Here is a 25,444-nt window from a genome sequence, read left to right on the forward strand (position 1 = left end):
CATTGAATGGGTGTACGAAGGACTGCACATGAATGTACAAGGAAAATTCTGTGTCGTCTGCTTCTTATATTTACAATGCCCAAATGAAGCAACTACAACTACAAATTTGCCTTTCCCGTGGATTTAACAAACGGTGTAATGTCTTTGCTCATGCTTTGCAAAGTGATATAATTCTAAACTCTCACTATTAAGGTAATTTACGGAATTATCCGGTGGTCAGCGAATAGGATGAATTACGTCACAATGTTGTGTGAGGAAAAGAGACTCGCCCATAGTGTACGCATCATAGCGACGTATCGGAATGGAAAGTTCGTTAAGCATGAAAGATGCGGAAGATGCTAGTTTTAGGACTAATCAGGTCACATTCGGTTTAAAAATTGTAAATCAATGAATGAATTGACTAAATCTTGTGCACTTGGTATCACCATAAGTTTTCCATTTTTGAAATCGGTAGAGGGCTACAAAAAACCGGGGAGGTATAGTCTATAGTCAGCCTATAATTTTACACACGGAAACAAAAGATTCGTCTTACCTGCAGAGAGTTGATACATAAAATATTGCATATTTATATAGGTCAGAAAAAACTGAACTCATCTTATGGTTAGAAAGTGAGTCCTAGATATGCTCGCGCATAAATCAGATCTACTGAAAACTACATATACCCAGACTTTCTCTCGTAAAGTCCGCCGGATGTTCTGGTGTTGTGGAGTTTAGAAAGTGAAATCAGTAACAACGCAGATTTGTTTCATTGTGACGTTTATGTATCTAAAATGTTTACATTTTTGTGTTATTGGTCAAAGTTAAGACTTAATCAAAGACTTAATCAAGGAGCACAACTACATTACCAACCGTTGCATTATACACTTTCTTTCATGGTTTGCCAGACTAAGAAGTTTGCGTGAATTTTTAATTTAGTAGAAATGATGAGTATTATCCACTAAAGCAATTATTGTAGTTTTACTTTACCTTCTCTTATATAAGCTTTCCTTTACTAAATCATGTTTTCAGAACAAACAAACAAGTAAATGGTATGCATTAAACAGATTAAAAATATATACTGAGTAACTTTTACCGTAAGTCTAAAGATCTGATATCATTTAAAACGACAAGAATATAAAACGGCGGGGAGACGATTTATCAATTTAAAGTAACACGGTGTGGATTATGCCTTTTCCTTTCTACTTGACTAGAGACATTACTGATTATAGTTAACACGCTTCGATAATATACAGATTGATGCGCCAATAACCTGTCAGCATTCTGTCACTACAAATGTTGATAGATGTAGATTTATATGTTTTAGTCATTAGTCATTGTCACGGAAACCAGATTTAATAGTTTGATATTATATCTAGAGAAATCTCTTATCTAAACTGGTGACATTCGTAGTTAAAAAGGTCAAGTTGCCCTTTTAGCTACAAACATTTCGAATATTCGTGTTTGCTTGAAAATTGTAAATTCAAACTGATCTGATGATGATTAACGAGTTAATGATTTAATGCAATTGCAAGTACATAGATGAAAACCATCTTAAAATATGTTTTGAAACATTGTGTAAAAGGTGAGGATGATTGCTTGTGATAAATTCGATAGTTATGCGCTATTGTACGAAATAAAATATTTGAAGACATTTGCGTCATTCACCCTTTAATCACAAAATGAAATCATGTAATTCGCATAATATATTCATGCGCATAATTAATTAAATTAAAAATTGAAATGTGAAAAAAATAGCATATATTTCTTTGAAACATTACCAATTTCTTTTTCCTTACGCTTTTTATTAAGAGGTCTGATTACTGACAGTAATTTAAACTCAAATTAATTACAAAATAATTTGATTTTAATGCGACCTGTCTTAATTCTAGCGTGGATGCACTGTTTCTGGCATTCTGGCAGGGTTTCGACGCCCAACGACTACATACCGAATCAATTCAGTTCACTCGATATATCAGACGTCGTTAAGAAAATAACTCATAATTGCCTAAACATTAGCGATTAGATTTCTAGTCATCATCTTCGGATATAATGCAAGTTCATTAGCATTTTTATAGAATGACTTACACGTGTACCAAAGCCATATTTGCAATTATTTTACATTTTCCACGCTGAATTTCAATAGTTGTTAATGTCCTTGTGCAAACTATGAATTATAACATATTATCAAATACATTTTATCATCGATTCTATTGCAATTGTGTTAAATAACTATATATCAATATAAACGTCTTTTAACCGAAAGAAATGATAAAATTCATATGCCAAGCAAACAAAATGATGAAGAAGACATTGTTTTGTATTTGTGTTCACGTGGTATTTGTATTCTGAGTATTTTACTGTATGTGGTTTAATTGTACAATCAATCTTACTGTAATGTAACACTTAACTACGTCAAATAGCAAAGTTCGTAATGTCATGTGACTCAAAGAATGTTTTGATTGGTTTTGTTTTTAATTAAGAGGTGCAGAGCGGCTACCGCTCATTCAGCTATGCTATCTTTAAACAACGCTGACAAAGAGAATGCTGATGGTTCTTGTGTCAGTATAGAATGGGTACATCCAAGTCAGGCATTCTAGTTTCCACTCAAACAGCGGAAGTGAGTTTTTTTTTATTTTGTTTTACATTTTTTCTAATATTTGTAAATTGCTGTCTGTCTTTCACAAGTATAGCGTACTACAAATTGTTAACGTGACATCACTAATATCATTTTTTATCCAATACATTTCCTTGAAAGTCAAGGTTTTAATTGCTTTGAATCGGTCTTTCCTTAAGTTTGAATCACTGTCAAATCATTACGGACCAGTTTCCACATATAAATGAAGTCATACGTGAAATATTCGTTGTGTGATTCATACAGTTGGACACATTAGCTTATTATTCATGTGATATATTGTCTCAATTTATGATTTTTACCATCTTGTGCATAATGTGCCTATAATTGACGCTCTACTGATTCACTTTCAGATGTGACGCTCAATTTACAGAGACCTTTGCTTTTGTTTGTTTTTTCTTTAAAACTCTTTCTTTAATGGAGATATATCGTCTGTACTGTTGTTTTTAAAGTGTGATCGTTATATTGTGCACATTATTTCTATGGGATATAACTAGTTATGGATGGTGTGTGTTATGATTGAGAATATATCATAATGTTCTGTATATGGCATCTTTGTGACACATAGATAAAACCAGGTTTGGGATCCAGCCTCTATACATATTAAATAATTTAAATAATGATACATTATTTTAATCTGTTTCGCCCTGACTTCGTATTCAAACCTACATCTGAATTTTACACAGGGATGTACGTTATTGTCTTTTTTATTCCTAGCGGTCAGGCTTAATGCATGTAAACCAAATAGCTGTCACTTTAGCTAGAATATATAATTATTACATCACCGCGGGTTTTCCTTATCTGAAAGAAGTACCAATCCGCATAACGCTTTATATTATTAATTTTCTGCCTCGTCACCTTCCTCCGCCGCATTGGTTTCCTGCGACAATTGTAACTGATGCTGCTACTACGTGCACTACAATAACATTTACTCAGTCCGTCAACACCATGTTATACTACTATCAATTACGTCAACCCTATTTCTACTCCTATTGTAACTCTTTTTTAAAGGGAACACATGATCAGTTTTGAAATGCTTGAAATTACAATTAATTTGCAAAGCCATATTCATTGATGCGTTTTTGTTTTAAGAACAGTGATCATATATAACAGTATCAAGACCCGAATGCTGAATATTTGGAAGAAAACATATGAAAGGGACAATATATGTATTACCACATTATATTTATTAAACGCAAGACCATACAACATATATTTCATTTTGCAATGCTTGCCATCTTGCAATCTAAACGACTATGCAATTATCATACATCGCTTACGACCCCAATCTCAACCATTAAACAAGTTTAGTTTCAACAACGGACTTGACGAAAATAGCAATACTGCGTAATTGTATTCTACACAAAGAAATTTAAGTAGCATGGCCTTCTACTTTCGACAAGTTTGATTGATGAAAATCCTCTTCACTATCTCACTGCAAAATTATGGCTCAAGTCATTCCTGGATAGGATATAAAAAATAACATGGCAATTGTTTGAATATATTTCTAATACTTTTATTTCCATTAATGAGGACAATACATGAGTGGAACATGATTTGTCGATGGTGATCAAATCTTCATGAATTGCCCAGATAATGAAACTTTTCAAGACAGGAACACAGGAAAAAGGAAAAATAGGTCATATTCTCCCTGAAACGTTACAGTATGTACGCTAGTTTAATCAGGCATACTGAATTAAAAATGTTTACTTACACACACACACACACACACACACACACACACATATATATATATTCAACAAAACTCATCGGTATATAAAACAGAAATAAGCATGTTTGTAGTTTTATCCAAATTTTTTATATACATATTTTAGCAGCAGTGAAACACAGAAAGACAAAGGTTGGTGTTTAGATGTAGGATTGTACTATTATTGCAAATACTCTTAACATTTCACGTTTTACAAAGATTAAAAAGAACAGACAGATTCAAAGACTGAGACAAAACAGAAGGAATAGCATGTCCTACCTGCTTCGTTGTTAAAATCGTATTTGTATATACTTCCCAATATAAAATGTTTGTGTGAAGAATATAAAAATGGATTTCGAGTGATGTTTTTATTCGTTTAATTCTCTATCTTTTTTTGTTTCTGTCTCCATAGTCATTATTTTAATTTCGACCTCGATTGTACGTTTCCCTGCTATGTATGCTTGATGAAAATTATGCAAAACAATTATAATTTAAACTGATTGTTTCTGGAAGCATATAATGATTTGAATATTGCTAGATACGTTTTATTCAATAATAACAACCAGTGAAAGTTATAAAATCTTATAATCTGCTATTGAGATGCAAGAAACAAATTTTCCTTATCCTTGTCATGATTCAATTCGTACGAAATTTATAGGTTACTTGACTTTTTCCGTATATACACGTATAAAGAGAGCCCATCAACAAGAAAAATAATGTGTTACATCTTGGAAATATAGATTCCACAAATATCATTTCCAGTAACATCATGTAAACCGCATGTATGCGCATGCAAGGCCAGGGAAAGTTTGATTGTTTACTTCTATGGAGAATGGCTAAACAGAACGTTTAAAACTTGATCCTACCGTTGTTCAACATATGTCACGCCTGTTTCAAATTAAGCTCATTTTGCATCAGTTTTGAATGATTCATTGGTTCATTATTCCATGTTGACCTACGAGCCACTTCCATTCAATGCTCATTTAAATTAATCATTCATCAGCCATGTAAAACGTTTGCCATAATATTATTACACAGCTTATTATAATACAATGAACATGGGCTTCATGTTGACCATTTCAACGAAAGAATATATCCCATTTATAATTGGATAAGCATTATAGTCTCAAATCTAAACAAAATACTGAATCAGTTTTTGTATATTGCATAGGGTACTATATTGATATACCCGCGAGAACTTGCATGTATGCATAACTGTACCGGGGTTTTGGAACCTTAAAGGAGCTTGACCACTGGACCAATTAATTCCTTCAAACGCTTTCTCAAAATACCGATTTTTATTATGTTGTCCCACTTTGCATAATGCGTTGCATCTTTTCAACTTGTTCACGACTAACATATTCTTGATTATTAATATTATGATATATTTGTATTAATGACTTCAAAACGCAGCGTGCAAAGTCTAAATAGATTTAACCCGTATTTTATACAAAATATAATAAGAATAATAGTTTCATAATACTAATTTTGTAGACACTTTAGAAACCGAGATGTAAGGTCGCGGTTTATCTTGAAATTAAGAAGCCGCAATGGGACATTGTCAGTCAATAAACATTGTCAGTCGACATAATAAGTTAGTAGCTTTTAATAAACTAGCGACATCAATTGACAAATACAGATTTAGTGTAGCGTGCAAGGTGAATGATGATAGTCCGATTCGTTGTTTTGCAGATATATATGTTTAAACAGGTATGCAAGTATTGTACGGAAGACCCATACAAATGCATTTCGTTTATCAGTCATTTTACAGCTTTGCTCCACTGTATAAGAAAAAGGAAATTACCACCTTTGTTTTAAATTATGTAATACAGAATCTTTAAGTTAGGTAATTTAAAAACTGTCAAGCGTCGTGTTTAAAATATGTTCTTTATTAGCATATAATGACTGCATATGCCATAATTGCAGCACAGTGAACTACCAGTCCGTTGTCGAAATTTCTTGTCTTTCTTGTAGATTTTGTTGACATAATATCAATCAGGTAAATGAAATGAATGGACGTGTTCATGAACGTTCACAGTTTACCTATTTAATACACGGCTTATTTAATTTGGACATATCTGGCAATTTCATACGATATGGAGAGAAGAATTCATAAATCAATGAATTATTTCCCACTTTTCAATTATGTTCCAACTCTGATGCTCTTGAATTAAAGTAAATACAAAATTAAGTACTTAAATACACATGTCTCTCATAACACTTCCGTCTCTTTTTGTCCGCCTTACAACATTGGCACTAAAGTCTGGTCAATAGTAATTTTATCTACGATCGAATTTCGAAAACAATGTTATATAAGAAGAACCATACCTTCGGTGAACTAGCGCTATATCATTAAGTTACCTTTAAAAGCTATAAATGTGCATATATGACAAACAATCCCTGCTCTTCTATATTATATTACAATCACGTTTTTTAAGAAATAAACAACAATCAGTACTTTACTCAAGTGATCAATAAAACATAATTACAAATCAAATACCAATGCATTCTTAATGTTTAATGCTCTATTTAGTCGTTTTGATTTTTTGTGTGCTTTGCATTGTATTTAAAAATACTATCATTATCTGTGTAAGTAGTTCATCTTGATTACTATCTTTCTAACACAATTGCAACAGAGTGAACGATAAGACGTATTTGATCAATAACTTCCAAATCACACTTTGCATTACAATATTAAAGACTAATGAAATTCAGCGTATACAATATCAAATAAAGGTCTTAAGGCAATTTTATATGAGTTGCACCTGAATAAAATTCGCAATACACATATAGTTTATTTACTGAATTTTAGAAACAAACGAACATTTTTTCCTATCAGTGATAATGCGTGTATGACATAAATAAAGGAGACGTATTTAAACGTTACATATGTAAAATTGAATGTGTCATTTTGTCGTTTTGATTACGTTGGAATGTTTCAAAGCAGACATACTAGTGCAATGAACACTACACTACTAGTTACACACTAGCGAGAATTAAGGAGTACTGTTTGAGAAAGAGGGATCCGAAAGTTTCATTCACTATTAATTGTATTTTCTATTTGGAGCTACTGTATCACACTGAAGTAATACTTCAGCATTCCAGAGGAAATTCACAGTTTATTTACTAATCGACGGTCATCATTCAAAAACAAATGTAGGTTACATACTACAATCATCAAGCATAAAACTGCATGTATCATTTTTAGTTACCATTTGATCTGTTTGCACACACACACACACACACACACACACACACACACACACACACACACACATATATATATATATATATATATATATATATATATATATATATATATATATATATATATATATATATATATATATATATATATACACACACATATATCTTTCATTCAGCTAATCAGAAAATGTAATAGCATTATGAACGTCGCTCACTAGCACACGACCACTTTTAGCTGCACAGTAGTTGGTGCCGTTGCTACCTACTTACTGAGTGGCTACTATGGTTACATTGGTTATGGTGGCTATGTTGGATACGGTGTCTATGGAGGGTATGGTGGATATTTTGGATAAAGAGGTGGAAGTGGCTTGGGCTTTGGTGGATTAGGAGGATTCGACGGTGTATATGAGGACACCATCTGGGACGCCATAAACATCACTTACCTAATGCAGGATATAGTTACAGTAGATGTCCTAGACATTTCTAAACCATTGTATAGCATAACCACATTGAGCAAGTTACACACTAGCAAGATCCTTTCAATTTGTGCTGCCTATTTACATTTATGTGTACTTACAGTTCAGAGTAACAACACAAATCGCTTTTCAAAATACGCAACATTATTATAGCAATATTATATTAGTTTAGCAAGTCAACTGGCGCAAATACTCTTAATTCATTTCCTTTTTAAAGGTATATAAAGAACAGATAATCCAAAAACTGGGACGACACAGAAAGGAAAATCACGCCCTACCTGAATCGTAGTCTTAGTTGTCGACACTACCCGAATAAATGTTTGATGGAAGAAAATGAAAGGTCTTTTTAGTCATTATTGTACACTATTCTCTCTCTCTCTCTCCCTGTTTCCATATTCATCTTTATACTCACAACCTTTAGTCTCTACATGGACTATATATTATACATGATGACAATCATACTAAACAAACATCGTTTAAATTGAACGATTCCTGAATCACACTCTGATGTAATTAATGCTAGAAGGGATTATATAAAGCGTATCAACAAACGAAAAGGATTCAAAAAGTTGTAATCACCTACTGAAATGTCATTAGTACATTTGTTCTTATGATATATATGGTATTCGTATGCTATTTTGAATTTTTACTTGACTTTTCCCTTATATGCACGTATAAAGAGCACGATACAACGGAGAAGTGAATGGTTTGCTTCTAACGAAATTAGATACCCAACTATCATTTCAAACACCATCAGATGATGAAGGAGACATTAACCATACGTTGTAGTATTCCCAATGAAGGCCAGTATACAATCGTTGAGAACACGGTCAAAATATTGCATTTGAAACTGATCTCTATAGCTGTTCAATATCAATTACAACTGTTACAAATTGACAAGATATATAAATTTGAATTATTCATCTAGTTCATTCTTCAATGTATAGATACGAACCACTTCCATTCATTGCTAATTTAAATTTATCATTCATCGGACATGTCGGCCAATTACCTTGATTTATCGCATAAATTAATAAAATATAATGAGCATGGATTTCAGATTCAACTCTTCAACGGATACATATACTATAAGATAATTAGAAAAGCATTATGACATAAAACTTAACACTTTTGTTTATTTTATCGCCTGGGTACGCTCATGGGACAATTTTGGCATCATTTACTTCTTTCAAATACCCGGGTGAACTTGCATGCATGCATATGTACTCTCAACATATATAGACATTTACCAGGGTTTTAAAACCGAATCTGGAATCTAAACATAAGCAGCGTACAATGTCTAACGAGATTTTTAAAACGTATTCATGACTTCATTTGTTGATACTTACTCGCACTCTCTGAAACCATACATTAAAACCAGGCCGGAATAAAAATAATGTGCTATTAGAACACGTTTTACCATAGTCAAATATTTTGATCTTCATTTGTATGTTCTTTTAGTTCACTTTACATACAACTGCACTATTGTAAAAGCTGAACAAATCTTTAATTACCAAAGGGAGAGGAACTTACAGTATTTTGATATGAATCCAGAATAAACCTGATAAAGTTCTATCACAACCCTAAATGAATGAAGGGCTCTGTATTACTTTCAAAACCGGAAATGTGCTGGTCGACCAAGAATGGTTACGTTCTCAAGGGTCGTCCAGAACTCATTCGAGTATCTCACAGTGGTTCCAAATTATTATTAGTTCAAATAATGAATACCTTCTATTGTTATTGAACATGCCAAACAAATGTTTTTCCTCTCGAATAATGTCTAGGTACGTCATACAAAGTCTGCATACTTAACGACAGGAACACAAGAAACGAGGATGACTACATAATCGGAATGAATCTGGTTGGTCAGTTCTTTCCTTATATGCACCTGCTATTGGGAATGAGTTTCATAATATAGCGTACGTGCCGGATCATACTACTCATTTTGCCTGGAATTTGTACATTCATGTAACACAGCCCAACCAATGTAAAGTTACTGAATTCTTCTAGAAACGTCGAAACGGCATCGGCCAATGAGAAATGAATCCAAAGGAGCCATTAATTCTTATTATCAAGTTGTTTATTAATAATTATCAAAATATACTTTAACATCTACTTATCTATCACATGAAAATTTCGCTCTTGACAGACTCGGGTCACGTAGACAATATCTAATTAAAAATATTTTTTACAATTTACAGCCCTGAATAAATATTGCAAACAATAAATACAATCATGAACCAGAAGGTATCGAACATACGAATTTACATAACACTGTACATGCGTGATTGGTCGAGTACTAACCTTCAGAGTTATAGTAAATCTTATCCATGAAGATGAAAGCTGCGAAACATCCTGTTTTGGTTAAGCAAATATTGTTTGCATTTGGATTTTATTGCTTTAGTCATCCGTCAATGCGCATCTTCCACTCATCTTGCATAAAATGCAAGTTTGGTTTCTAAATAATCACGTTAAGAGTTTTGAGCAGCTTTATAATAACAAGTCTGCTCTGGGAGAGCCATTACAATCAAAGACCATCGACATATTACCCTGTATCTCGAACACAAGATATATTATCATTCTGGCAGACTCCACCCAAGTCATTGTAAAAGACCTTAGCCTGGTTATTGCTGCTGCTCAACAACGATAACTTGAGCGAAGGAGTGTAACAAGAAGACGCTGGCATAGCAATTCATTCTTCAGACCGAGAGCCCGATGAACTGAAATTGTCATCATAACTTCATGCGAGGCTGTTTAGTATGCTGCATCGGAGTAATCGAAGGATTCTTCTTTCGGTCAGGCAAAGCATTTGCTGAGTTTAGCGAGGTCTGCCCATCGACAGTGTCACCAACAAGCCAGATGACGAAAAGAGCTGGACTAATAAAATGTACATCAATGTATTGGTTGGATCAATAAGTTATCGAGAAATGTGACACCACTGGGTGCGATCTCACACTATAGCCAATACATACTTGCATTATTTGGCCATTAGCACTGAGGCTTATATTCGCAGATCTTATTTACACAGACTAACAGTGAATAGTGGGAATGAATACAGCTCGTATGCTTGCTCATATTTGTTCGTTTGTGGTCTACTTTAGTTTCTCTTACATTTCGTAACTCCTTTCATTTCTATCTTAAAGTGGTGAAACGATGCATTTGAATATATGCGCTTTTGTGTTATTGCTGAAATATTGCCCAAATATATATGCATTACACGTATGTATCTTCCATCGTTACAACGATACAACATTAAAAATATTCAAGGAATAAATAAAGGCTATCGCAGCCGAGGTTTCAGGTGGGATATGGTACCACCAAGGGCTGGCCAGCTTCTAGTTGTACGAGCCTTTCCTGGAGCAGGCAAAAAACAGTATTGTCCCTGCGGAACACGAGGCTACTTCCAATTGCCACATTGCAATTACCTTTATAACGATCCTGGCAGAAAATAATATACTGCAGCTAATATAATATGGCGGCATTCTCATAGGCTGGCCACAAAGCGATATTCCCGTGTACAATATTAGGGGCCAATTCGCTTTGACAAGATATATTATTACACAACTCGTGGCTTGGCTGGCACTACAGGTTCAGACCTTTTGCAAATATTTATGTAACCAATATACAGTCAATCCTTTGGCTTTCACTACAATCATTTGCTGCTGAACCATGTATATGATGTGGGTCGCCCAACGCTATCCCATGCGCCTCTCCCACCGGATCAAACCAAATAATATCCGATGACGGCTGTATGACGGTGTTTTATCAGAATAAAATCGAAACTTGCGGAAGAACAAATCAATACATCGTCCCCTGGACATGGTAGAGGATGATTGCATGGATAACGCTAGCTCGCACACACAGTAAATTTTCCAGATTACCTTCAGTTGACATCATATCACGGCAGAAAGGCACAGTCAAAACAAATTAAAAGATTATGCCCATTGTAGAATTATGTCCATTTAACAAGCTGAGCCGCTTCAACTTCATTGTCAAGTTCATCTCCCAAAGACAACAGCGTCACAACTGCGGCGGTGGCCCGATTTCTGTATAAACTAGTGCAATTAGACACGTTCCACAATGTATGAACAAACCAAGAGACAGCCTTCACGTCACACGTTATAAAGATGTTATCTTTTTTAAAGTATATATACGTTCTTTACTAATATACCAAACATGGAAATCCGGTTTATTTTTCTGCAATGCGACAAATCTATATTTAACGCGTAAGTGCGATATACAGCGTTTATTATAATGAATGCCATGTGTACAGGACTGATCTGCAATGCCATTACAGTACTGAGCTGCAATGTCGTTACAGGACCGAACTGCAATGTCGTTACAGTCTACAAAATTAGCATTCACATGGAATAAGGAAAGAATATAAAAAGCATGTAATGTTATTATTATGAGTTTATTTCCACTGGTCAGTTAATAGCGCAAATTTTGAGTTAAATATACATTTTTTGCTGTAGGCCAAATATTAATAACTCTGACCAGACAATGGCAATGCATTACTCTGTATTACAAGACAGGAAAATATGATAGCAGCAATGCTTTTCTCCAGAGTACGTGACATGATGTGTGCCAGTGGCTGATGCTGTTACTTGTATGAGGTATAATGAATTAAATGTGTTTATTTTGAATAAATGTCAATGCTAAATATGATGCAGAAGAAGGCATTATAAGTAATTCATAATAATGTGAGACCAATTCAAACATATATTGAAAATTGTAAATACAGATTTAGCGTCCACCAATTCATAGTTCGATTTGGCAGCAGTAAGTGTTTTGCTATCTTCTTATATTCCAAACTGATCAGTGATCGTTGTGTCGATTATTTCTCGGACAAACACACGTTGCATAAATATGTATATAGTACACCTGAAAAAGTCATAGATATGGTATGTAAAATTTAATACACAATTTTAAAATGAACAGTAAAGTGGACCAGTCTCTGTTAAAGAAATAACTTCAAAACAAAGGACTTGAACAAATGATCCACGTAAGCTCGAATATCCTCCACTGTTTGTATTACTTTATATATTAACCCTACAATGAAAACTAAAGCAAAGATCTGTCCAAAACAATCTAAATAAACTTTCAAGAAAAAATATTTTATGAAACCTCTAGAGTTCCAATTTTCAAGCTCAAATAGAAAATTGTCACACTTCGAAAATAAACGCAAATAAACTATTGAAACATTAATGTATACATTTTCCTTGCCGACTATAATTTATATGTTTTCCTTCCTGTTATATATTTGAAGTTTTTGTTATTTTTTATTGTTATCTTTGTGTTCTTGATTTTTTTTAATTACTTTTTTCCTATACATTTCGACACTGGCCTGCTTTCAAAAGTTTGGAAGAAAACAATAATGTGCACGGTGAGGGTTTAAAAGGAGAGTGTTAGATTCGAAGACGTTTCTTCAACACCAAGGTACGAGCCATCGGTATACACGCTGTTATCATTGTTTAATGATAACATGGCTGCTGAAACTGTAGTATCTGCTAACTTCCTATACAAATATCCTAAATGGGTGTACATGTAACATTGGTCTACAATTACTAGAAGTCGTCAGCTTTATAGATAAAATGTACTATTTCGTATGGATTGTGATGTGCTGAACTCAAATACGACAATTAAAACAACTGATTGGCTACTGTTTACAAGATATTTAAGGTTTTAGATTGTACGTCTATGTATTTGTGCATATATTAAAGGTTTAATCTTAAATGCTAAATCTAGGTGTGATTATCATTGTTTTACATGATAATATTTCACCCGTCCTGTTCATGTAATACTTTAGAAAACAGCAAAAGGCATATATCAATACAATTTGTTATGAAACAAATGGCAAAAAACTATTATGTATATAGAAATACACAGTTTAGCCGTTATTCAGTGTCTACCCGGCGCTTCTTGGATTGTCTCTTGTATTAATTAAATGGATCATCTATTGTCACTGACCAGCAATAGTCTTCACGCACTGATGGGCTCCATTTGCCCTGACAGCATTTCTCCATTGTTGCAATGTCCTGTTGAAATAGCTCGCCCTGAGTTGCAGTCACTGCTCCACAGTTCGATGGAAACAAATCTAGATGACAGTGCAAAAAAATGTATCTTTAGTGACATGTGCCAACCAAGGCTTTTGTATGCCTTGAGTAGGTTTTCCACCAACTCACTGTAGTTGTCTGCTTTGTTGTTTCTGAGTAAATCTGTTCCAGCTAACATGAAGGCCTTCCGTGCTGTCTTTTCCTTGCCACGCAGTGCACGGTCAAATGCATCATGGCCTAGAGGTTTACGAATCTGAGGACGAATAAAGACACTTTTGTTTACCTTAGTTTCATTTAACCTGGGAAATTATCCACATATGTACTTGAAAGCTGTTTATGTTGCATCAGGAACCGGCAGTCAACATCCGTGGGGTACTGGGCGCATAGCAGATGGAATGTTTGAATAATGCAAAGTCCACATTTCTTCTAAGGCACACATTTCCAAATCAGAGGCATCATGCAGAAGTAATAATTGCTGATATGATCTATGGCTCACTCTAAATCATGGGCACTGCAAGGGATATATATTTCCTTTTCCTGTTAAACCACTGGCGAATATGTGTTGCACATTGTTGCAGCACATGTGTGGGGCCCACCTCTTGTCCTGATCTCCAAGTTTTCAGCTAACATAACGTTGATATGTTTCTTAACCCTAATGGTTATACTGCGCTTTTGTTATGCAAAAGTCACTTCAGCACAAACATAGCTGAAGTTATCTGCATTGCTCACGCAAGTACTAAGCATCTCTGATCACTTTGGCTAAACTAAAATGGGTCCGTTTGCAACAGCAAACACGGACAAATAAGAGAGGACGACACTGTATGATTTCTGAAGCTGATGTTGGGCAATTTATTTAGCAGATTGATGTAAACTTAGTTATGATTGCATCATCCTTGACCTGATGTGACACTGATAGTTCAGATTGAACCATTAATTGTTTTACCTAAAAAGCAAGAAACCCAGTCATAGATGGGTTCATAGATTCAAAGATATATTTTCGTCATTTCTGGTTTACAGTAAAATCCCTTCCCTTTGTAACTCACTTATCCTCCGCCATTCCCAAGTCAAGGGTTGTATATAATGATGCAGTATTATATCTATAAAACTCGAGCCAATAAAAAATTTTAAGTATCATTTTCGTTCCCAGTGACCCAAAATTAATAAAGTTTGACTACATTTATTTCGGAAGCATTTTGGCTGTAGACCAGTGTAAATTAGGAAATGAAATGAATATGGTATGTCACAATCACCTCGCATCAAGTGTTTCGATGCATCAAGGTGCCGATAAAGGTTAGCGTTATTTAATTATATGCCTCAGAAAATTCTATGGCTGTAATAAGAAATAAATCCAAATTTGTATTAATTTTTGTTACCATCCTTATACTTTATAAGCCGAGTGTACGTTAGTCACAATACATAACTGGTCACATCAAAATGATTGAACCATTAATTGTTTTACCTAAAAACAAAATGATACAGGTTCTGCGATTCAGACATTGAACTACAAAGTATCTTCTAGTCTGCTTAGTAAGTGCTGCTGTCGCTGCCTATCCGTTAGGTGGCTACAGCGGATATGGCGGTTATGGTGAATACGGAGGCTATGGAGGGAATCTAGGATATGGTGTATATGGACGTTATCTTCAACGTTGTCAATTATATCCCATGTTACAGCATGGCCACATTATACTAGTTACAAATTAGTTTGTCCATTTCAGTTTCTACTGAGTCATTACATCTAGTTGCGCTTACAGTTCGGAATATTCACATACATATTTTCTTCAAGATAAATATAAATATATTATCGATATTGTATTGTCTGGCTAGTAGTCTTGTGCAAATGCTCTTAATTTGTTTCCTTTGGGCAGATATTAAGACCAAATATATCCATTAATTGAGAAGACTGTCAGCGGAATATGATGCGTATCTGAAGTTTTGTTAGCTTAGTATTTGTACATACTGGAATAATACACACTTTGGATCGAAGAAAACAGAGGCTTTTTATTTTTTCAAAAATTCGATTATCTCACTCCCTCTTCTCTCTCTCTCTCTCTCTCTCTCTCTCTCTCTCTCTCTCTCTCTCTCTCTCTCTCTCCGGGAAATGCCAATAATCCAATAATCCAACACTGGAGTATGCTCATCGTGGGCCGATGTAAGATTTAATTTTCATTAAGTTAAAAACATGGCCAAATCAAAACTCAACGTATAAAATTTGAGTCTACAACTGTTTGATATCAGTCAAAGTTCTTCAAAATAAATCTGTTTTTGAATCACTTAAAGTGCAGATTTTGAGTCATTACGATCCACGTCCTTTCATCGCTCATTTAAATGTACCATTGGTCGCCCATGTCGGTTTTGTACAATAATTTGTTCACACTGTTTTATGATTTATAGTGAAAACGGACTTCAGATTTATAATTTCAACGGATGAACATCTCATAATGTAATTTTAAACATAATCGAATAATGTATCACATTTGTGTATGTTTCTGTCTTCTTACTCTAATGGGTTCGATCAGGAATCGAATACTACTTTGATATACCCGGAAAAATCATGTTTGCATGCATATATATACTTAACAGATACAGACAGGTAACTGTCACAAAAAGGGCAAGACGTAACTTGGTTTTGCCTTAGAACGAGTTAATTGTTTTTGTCGTACATGCGTACAAAGTTATCTTGTGTGGATAGTGTTTTTCTAGTTTCGTGAGTTTATAGCTTGAAAGATAAACATTGCATATTTTGTAGAGAATAAACATATATTTATTAATTCATTTCATAAACGTCCAATTATTCATTATAATTTCCAGGCATCCATTCAAGTCAAATTATGTTACAGTAACCCGATTTAAAAATTGACATATACCATAGTATTAATTTACAATGAATTTCAAAGACTTAGTTTAGTTACTCTTATCAAATTCAGGTAATGTATTACACCATTAGAGCTGGCACATTACTAATATTATGTTAATTATTAATATATTACCTATTTATCAATTTCTCCAAAAATGAAAAAAAAAAATTAGAAGTACGAAATCGAACGAGATTGCGGCATTTATTGCATATATGTGAACTTACATTAAAGTCCTTCATTAAGAGCAGTCCAGTAATAAGGCCACTTCGCTATTTGAACACTGTTTCTCGTAACTAAATATAGTGATCGTTATTTGCATGGTCTTTTAATTCACTAAAAAGACCACCATACTATTCTAAATAAGTTCATAGTCACAATTGAGAAAATATATATATTCTGAATCCCACTGATAAGACCCACTGACATGGGCATGTCTGTTACTGAATTTATACGTATCTCAATAAAGAACTATTAGGGTAGTTGGTCTCAGGAAGCGTATTTTCAAAACGTTTAGAAGATACAATCTGACCTCTTCAAATGGTGCAATTTTAAAATGAGACAATGATGCATATTTGCTTCTTATTTTAAATTTCAATGATAACAAAGTAATGGAAAAGTGGAATTGAAGTTTGAATAAGACTTGTTGACACAATAACAAGTATAGTACTCTTACCAAAATTTTAGAAGTACATTTTGAATAATTATCTGAAGATGATGAACCATATCCACTAATTTCACATCTTAAAGCATGTCGATTAACACAATACATCATTAGAAACTAGTTATTTAAACCGTCCCTTTTTAAGACCACTTTCAATATATTGCGCTCGTATCGTTTATCCACGACTGTAGATGTAGAGAAGCCTGTAAACAACATATTACATAGACAACTTTTATCTTTAGTTGTAAAGTATACTCTTAGGTTAAAAATTATTTGATTAATAGCATGTTTACATGGATTTGAGTTCCGGACCTTGATTGTTTTCTTTGCAGTTATATTGTCAATCTAATATTTGTCTTGTTTATAACGTACACATAATGATTTTCTTTTATTGATATCTGAGCTCAAGCTTTAGCATTATTTGCATGCTCTATAATGTTCCAAAATCAAACCAATAAAATAACCAACGCAAATATAGAAACTAACTTTAGAATAAAAGTAATAATAACCTTTCTATAACATAACATTGCCAACAAATATACATTTGGGATGTAAGCACTGTTTTGTGAGTAATGTGAATTCATTCAAGGACATTCTGGAATTTAACAATGTTATATCACAAGACTACTCTTACATAGGCACATTCATTACTGTATTGTATTCAGTATTGGACTTCAGGGGAAACGGTCTATACTTTTGATATTCAGGTATATAAATTTAGGATTTTTTGGGGGTTAATTTCACAATGTTTGTTCCTTCATGTGTATAGCACAAAATTAAGGTCATACTGTGGTAACGAGGCCTTTTTTAAAAGACGCGTTCCTTGAGCTTGGCAGACATTTTGCTATATCTATATCTATCTATCTATCTATCTATCTATCTATCTATCTATCTATCTATCTATATATATATATATATATATATATATATATATATATATATATATATATATATGTTTCTGATTACGTTGAAAATCGCATGGCTTGGAAACAATATTTTCAGGTGCATCTAAATGCAAATGTTTCTTAAAGTGTTCCGTATCGGACATTGATCATTTATTTTTTATATTGTTTTTGATTTTAATAGAATTTCTCAAGTTACTGGCGAGGATTTTCAAAACAGCCTAGTTAGATGTCATTGAATTATATTTTGATCTATGTAGATTATTAAAAAAAGCCACAGCTGAAGGTTTCTTGCACTATCTTTATCTCTAGATGGCAAAACTGTGCTTCACAAAACATTCTTTCTCATAGCATTAGATTAGTGAATTTCTTTATTAATGATGATGGTTTCTAGATCCGCTCCTTAGTTTAAAAAACAGATTCTCGATTAATATTAGTTTTAATTATAAAATCCTGCACAAATAAGTTGTATATCAATTACGGTTGAAATCTGCAATATCCTTATTAAATATTGATGTGTATACCAAAACAAGAAATACAGCGGTTTGTATTGTTATATGTGAAAAATGGATGGGAAACAATGAGGTACCCACTTCGAAAAATGAAATGGAATTTTCACCTTGGAAATTTAGCAGATGGGGACTGGTTAGGGTTTTCTTGTCAACATGTAAAACTTCAAAATGTCAAAATCTGATACAATTAAATTGATAAATCTAGATGTAAAACATGCATTGATAAATGTACATTTGATTGAGATGTGCCAAATGTATCTCAGTTCAAAATGTTTGTTGCTTTTAGCTTTCGAAAAGAAAATATGAGCACATTTGGTGTACTGGCTGGCCCGCACCTAACCATACGAGCCTTTCATGGAATAAGCAACTACAGTAATGCCTCAGAGTTTTTGCAGTTACGATTCATATACTAATATATTGGCATTCCGCTGTTGCAGACGACAACGCAACCTTTCATCCCTGCGATAATAGTCGTCCCAAAGCCATTTTGTTTTGAGGTCAATCTTTATACCACTCACAATATCGATGGCTATCTGACAGTGTAGGGTCGTACAGTCTGCATACAGCTCAAAACCCATGATGCCAACATTTCTTGGGTCCCTTATGCTGAGCTGCCACAAGAACGGTTACAGGTTCATCTAAATTACTCCAGCAGCTGTTACGCATATCTCGAGCCTCTGACTGGCAATTGCGATACGACTACAGCGATGACCTGAATTATGTTGAAACAAAGGCAACCAGACTCGGTCCAAAATCTAAAGGCGAACAAAGGGACAGCGTTCACTTAACCTACTGTAAGACGTTTGTGCTTAATAAATTTCATACAAAAATGTCTCCACTGATATGCCAAACTGGTAAATTCGGTTTCTTTCTTTCAATGAGACAATTGTATTTTTCGCTAGTATGTACGATAGCCAGCGTCTATTTTAAACAACACCATCTAACCAGGATTGCGCTGATATGCCGTTTCATTCCCTTGCATTCACATATACATGTATTTTAGCAGAGGAAGCCGACATCATGTATATGACGTATATCTTTGTTGGTAGCTTGTATGTATATATCACTAAAATAGATTTTAAGTTTATTTTTGATCAACATCGTTTTACATATCGCACCGTTAGCATATATAATGGAATACCATAGCTCCACATACTAGTTAAATATTTTGTCCACTTCTAGGTTTAACCTTCGAAGTGATACCTCGAGCGTATTGCGCATGCTTATATATTGGCCTAGTCAGCTTTCGCAATAGCCATCTCTATATTTTCAAAAAAAATCGCGGGTTTGCAGTTGCCTACAGAAAGCTCAATGCAATTACTGCAAATGTAATGCAGAGATTTGTAGACGTAACAGGGATCTAGCAGTGTAGCCAGTAGGACGAATATTCTAAAGTATGGAAGAGGTTGGTTGATCATGCAGTTTGACTGAATGTGCCTGTTGCTTGTTTATTCCGTCAATAACTCCTGTTGCAAACTGGGCCAAAATACCTCGCAGTGACTTGCATCATTCTTATATCTAGTGCATACTGTAGAATACAGATTGGCTTTTGATTTAATCTACATGCAGTTTAGGTGCTGGAGATACTACACAATGCCACACCATTATAGAGGTGTGGTGTGTCTCGTATCGTTGCTTAGAGTAGTTTACCAATAAATGACTGACTATTTGGAGTAACATCGTTTTCTCCCGTCAGGACATGCACGACCATTACCAATAAAGAATATCGGGTACAGATAAAATAACCCCAGGACAACACCCACCTCCCACCTCTTACAAATAAAAGACAAGACATAATTCCCTCCCCCAGTAATATCCTCTTTTCAACTTTTTTAAAAACCAATATAAATCCTTTTGTGTCGCAATGGACCATTTGATTCTGAAAATTAGTGTGGTCTTCCTTTGAGTAGATAAATGAAATTTGTGCCTATTAGATGTTAGATCATACTGTAATAGATAATGAGATTAAGATTCCTACTGATATAAGGACCTATTGCTCGCACTTTTGTTTTTCACCTCACTTTTAAAAGCATCATTACACACTTTTAATCCATTGCATTAAATCCTTCAGCTGTTCTTTAACACTTGCATTTTTAAAGTATACCATATCCATTGGAAACAGAGCATTCCAGCATAGAGATAGACTAAGATTTGAGTGTACTGTATCTATTATTTTGTCAATTACATAAAATCTGAAAAATAATAGTATTTTATTATCATTAAATTCCTTAATTAAATTAAATATTAACATTTCTGATTTCTTTTTTCCCCCATCCCATTTTAAAATTGGCTAGTATATTTTTGACGGTTTGAAAAGTTAAAACTTGTTCTGGCAAAGGGGATTATGTCCTATCCTTCATTTCATTGTGTGGATGTTATCCTACACCCAATATCATATGGGTTATTAAATATAATTTGTATGTATATCGTAAGCAACGAATATGTGTCTGTGGTGCCAGGAATGATACGGTTTTTCACATGTCAGAAAAATGGCAGTACAATTTTAGTTGTAAGGAGTGGGAATTTTTTACACTTAATCCCAGTAATACAATGTAAGGTGTACACTCTGATATTGTTGTTGTATGGGTCTTTCTTACAAAATAAGCAGTGTTGAGTAGCATGTTCCCTGATTGATAGATAATGAAATACCATAGCCCCACATATTAGCTAGATATTTTCCCCACTTCTAGGTTTAACCTCCAAAGTGATACCTTTGAGCGTTATGCACATGCTTATATATTGGCCTAATCAGCTTCCGGAAAAGCCGTCTCGTTATTTTCAAAACTAATCGCGGGTTTGGAATTACCTTACCGAAAGCACATTGTAATTATTGCAAATGTAATGCAGGGATTTGTAGACGTAACAGGGATACAGCAGTGTAGCCAGTCGGAAGAATATTCCAAAGTAGGGAAGAGGTTGGTTGATCATGCAGTTTGACCAATGTGACCGTTGCTTGTTTATTCTGTCAATAACAAAAATACAGTCGTATCTACCTGAGATACCCATTTCACAACTAAGCTTGCATAATAGTAGGCATTTCAGTTTAAATGCAAAATTGATGATATCACGTATGATGGATATCCAGGAGGAATTACAAGTATCTGCAGTTACAATATGAATTTTTTTATATAAAAATGCCCACTATATGCACATATTGACTGGCCCCAACCTTTTTTCTAGGTTGTTTACATGCATATCTTCAGGCTTTTAACCTTTGATTATTACTGATTTTAATTGAACTTTTACATTACAAAGTAATGATCACATTAGTTATAAAATGTTGGTCCACAACTTCAGTTCCTTACATAAAAATGGTATGGTTTGGCTGTTGAATATTTGTGACCATCTTCGAAGTCCAGCAAGGAACCATCTAGTAGTGGGGGTGGGTGTTTTCACTAGGATATTTTGTTGTCTTTTAAATTTGTTTTTAAAATAATAGATACATGTATTATGTTGTTGTTTTCTTTAGCTCTGCTGGTCATATACCAGAAATGATTTTGGATGGTCTGTTGACTGTCTTCAGTAGTCTATTTTTTGTGTGTTAACACAAGATTGTTGTTGCTACTTCTCCTAAGCTACTTATAGGATTGACCTGAAACTTTACAAACACATTCATCGCAGGGTCTAAAAAATGGTGCTTCTCTGACATCCAATATGGCGACCACAATGGCCATCTTAAAAAATATTGTTATCACTATTTCTAAATAGATGGTCTTATCACCATTCTGTTTTCACATGACGTCTAGCTGGTCCCTAATGAAAATGTCACGACCAGTATGGCTGCCACTGACCATCTTGAAATTCTTGTTACAATTACTTCTCCTGAATGAATGGTCATATCAACATTTGGTTTTTACGAAACGAATTCTGCTGCTGGCAAGTTGGTTCTTGATAAAACGGTGCCAGTCTGACTTCCGGTATAGCCTAAACGACAGCTATCATATAAATCTTGTTATTGCTACTTCTTCTGATTGTATGTCCATATCAACATGGGGATTTCACTGAGAGACTTTGTATAATGTCTACTTGGTCCTAACTAAAATGGTGCTGATCTGATATCCAATATGGCCACTACATTAGGCATCTTGAAAGTCTTGTCATTGCTACTTTTGAATGGATTGTCATATCATCATGGAGCTTTAACTAAAAGACATCTTGGGCTTAAATGACAGTGGTACCGATAATAAGTTTAGTATGGCCACTACAGTGGCCATTTTTAAAACATTGTTATTTCTAAGTATCCATTATGGGTGGTTGTGTCAACATGGGGTATTCACCAAAAGACTACTTAAGATGTCAAGCTGGTCTTAAATAAAAATGGTTCCGATCTGACATCCAATATGGCTACCATAACTTTTGTTATCGCATATATACTTAAAGAGAACGTAATAATGAATTGGAATTTTCACCATATGCCTTTGTATGATGTCCAGTTGGTTTTACATGAAAGCTGTGCTAATCTGATGACCAAATTGTCCATCACAGCAGGGCTTATCATTGGAAAAGTACAGTAAATTTATTTGCTTGATATATTTAACAGCTGAAAATATTGTGTATCTCATTGTGCCCAAAATTATGGTAGCTTTCCTATTGTCCTATCATTTTAGCCATGTGACACTTTAAAACCCACCGTTATACTTTATTTTTCCTGACATCCATTAAAACGTACTCAGTTAATTAAACACCCTATCACCAAATACTAAAAACCCATCTTTCAAATAACACCAGTTCTTTTCATTTCTTATAGGGGCCAGAAGTGGCAGAGTGGTCTAAATCGCACTCCGTTACGGATCACTGCCATCTCACCTCTATCTGCGTAGGTTCGAGTCTCGGATTCGGCCAATGTGGGTATGTGAGAAAGCTTGCCAGTAGCTTCTCGAGGGTAGGTGGTTCTTTCCCGGGTTCTTCCTCCACCATTAATACTGGCCGCCATGTATAGCCTATCGTGTGCTGAGAAATGGCACTAAACCCTACAACAACAACAACTTGTATGTGTGTTTATTAATATAATCCAGGATAATTAATGGCTCACTTGGCGACTACATGTATCTGTTGTACCTGACTTGACCATGCTTCTGGTGCATGACCTTTGTGTTTGGATTTGCACTGACATAGCCACAAGATTGGCCTGATGTGATGGAGTCCACTGGTATCGTGTATTATATATTTCAGTGATTTCCATTATCAACTCGTAACGAGTGGCACATATTTTCAAATTAAACAAATGATGAATGATCTTTCTGAAAAATGAACACTGCACCTTCAGAACAAGCATGAAATTACCCAGCTAGCCCCATCTAGATCTGTCATTGATGATCAAACATTGGTGATTCCAAATCAGATAGTGGAAATTACCTGAAGAAAGATCATAAGAAAGAAAAAACAGTTTTCAGTATTGAATGGGAGATTTAATTTACTTCAGTGAAAATCAGTGGATCACGTGGTACATTTTCTATACTGCTGATCTTTTGTTTAGATCTGCTTAGTTACATATGGGTGATAGGGGGTGGATTAGTATGGTTTACACTACTTTAGGCACTATTTATGCTTGTTATTAGCTTTACTTGGCATAGAACAAAAGAGGTTATATGATTGTCTATCATGCATCATTTGTTATCCATCCATTTGTCTGTTACTGCTAATTTGTTATCAAATCTCCTAAACTATATTGAGGATTAACCTTTTCTTATAAGCGCATTCATCTCCTGGTCTAGTTGGTCCTAAATGAAGAAACTGCTGCTCAGACATCCAAAATAAAAACAGAGTTTTCATCAGAAGTCTTAACATACAGGTATCGTCTAGTTCAGGGTCTAGTTGAAAATCTTGTCATTACTTCTCAATGGATGGTGATATAATGTTTTAACTAAAAGACTTATCATGATGTCTAGTTGGTCTTAGATGAAAAGGGCGCTGATCTGAGTTCCATTATAGCTGTCGCAGCCTTGATCGATCTTAAAAGCCTTTTATCATTACTCCTCCATAGCAAATAGTTTTGTGACAATGATGCTGTTCACAAATCCAATATGGCTATCATAGTGGCCATTTTGAGAACTTTGTCATCAATTCTTGTGCTAAATAGATTTCTTATTAACATGTGGATTTTACTAAAATCTTATGGTGTCTAATGAAAATGGTGGCACTCAAGCCACCACAGTGACCAATTTAATGGTCATATCAGCATGGTGTTTTAACTGAAAGACTTGTTGTGATGTCTAGTTGGTCATACTTGACAATGATGCTAAACTGATGACCCTAGTGGTCATTTGGAAGTTCTTGCTCTACTCGTCAATGGAAAGTCATTTTGAGATGGGTATTCGTCACAGTATGACCACCATGCTGGCCATGTTGAAAGTGTCTTTATCTCTGCTCCTCCTAAATGTATGCCTATATCAACATAGGGTTTTCACCAACATACTTCTTATGATACCTAGCTGTTTTTAAGTGCAAATGTTGCCA

General features: G+C 34.4%; 1 protein-coding gene across 1 annotated transcript in view; it reads left to right on the forward strand.

The window, feature by feature from the left end:
- Positions 1-2,486: 2,486 nt before the first annotated feature.
- The window catches only part of LOC149795222 (uncharacterized), a 74,530-nt gene continuing 51,572 nt past the window's right edge, over positions 2,487-25,444 (forward strand). Inside the window, exon 1 of the mRNA XM_089963767.1 lies at positions 2,487-2,596. Within this exon, the coding sequence (XP_089819893.1) occupies positions 2,549-2,596 (48 nt within the window). The 5' untranslated portion in view covers positions 2,487-2,548. The remainder of the gene's footprint in view (positions 2,597-25,444) is intronic.

Source organism: Sinohyriopsis cumingii, chromosome 7 (genome assembly GCF_028554795.1).
Source record: "Sinohyriopsis cumingii isolate HCF-2022 chromosome 7, ASM2855479v2, whole genome shotgun sequence".
Classification (NCBI taxonomy): domain Eukaryota; kingdom Metazoa; phylum Mollusca; class Bivalvia; order Unionida; family Unionidae; genus Sinohyriopsis; species Sinohyriopsis cumingii.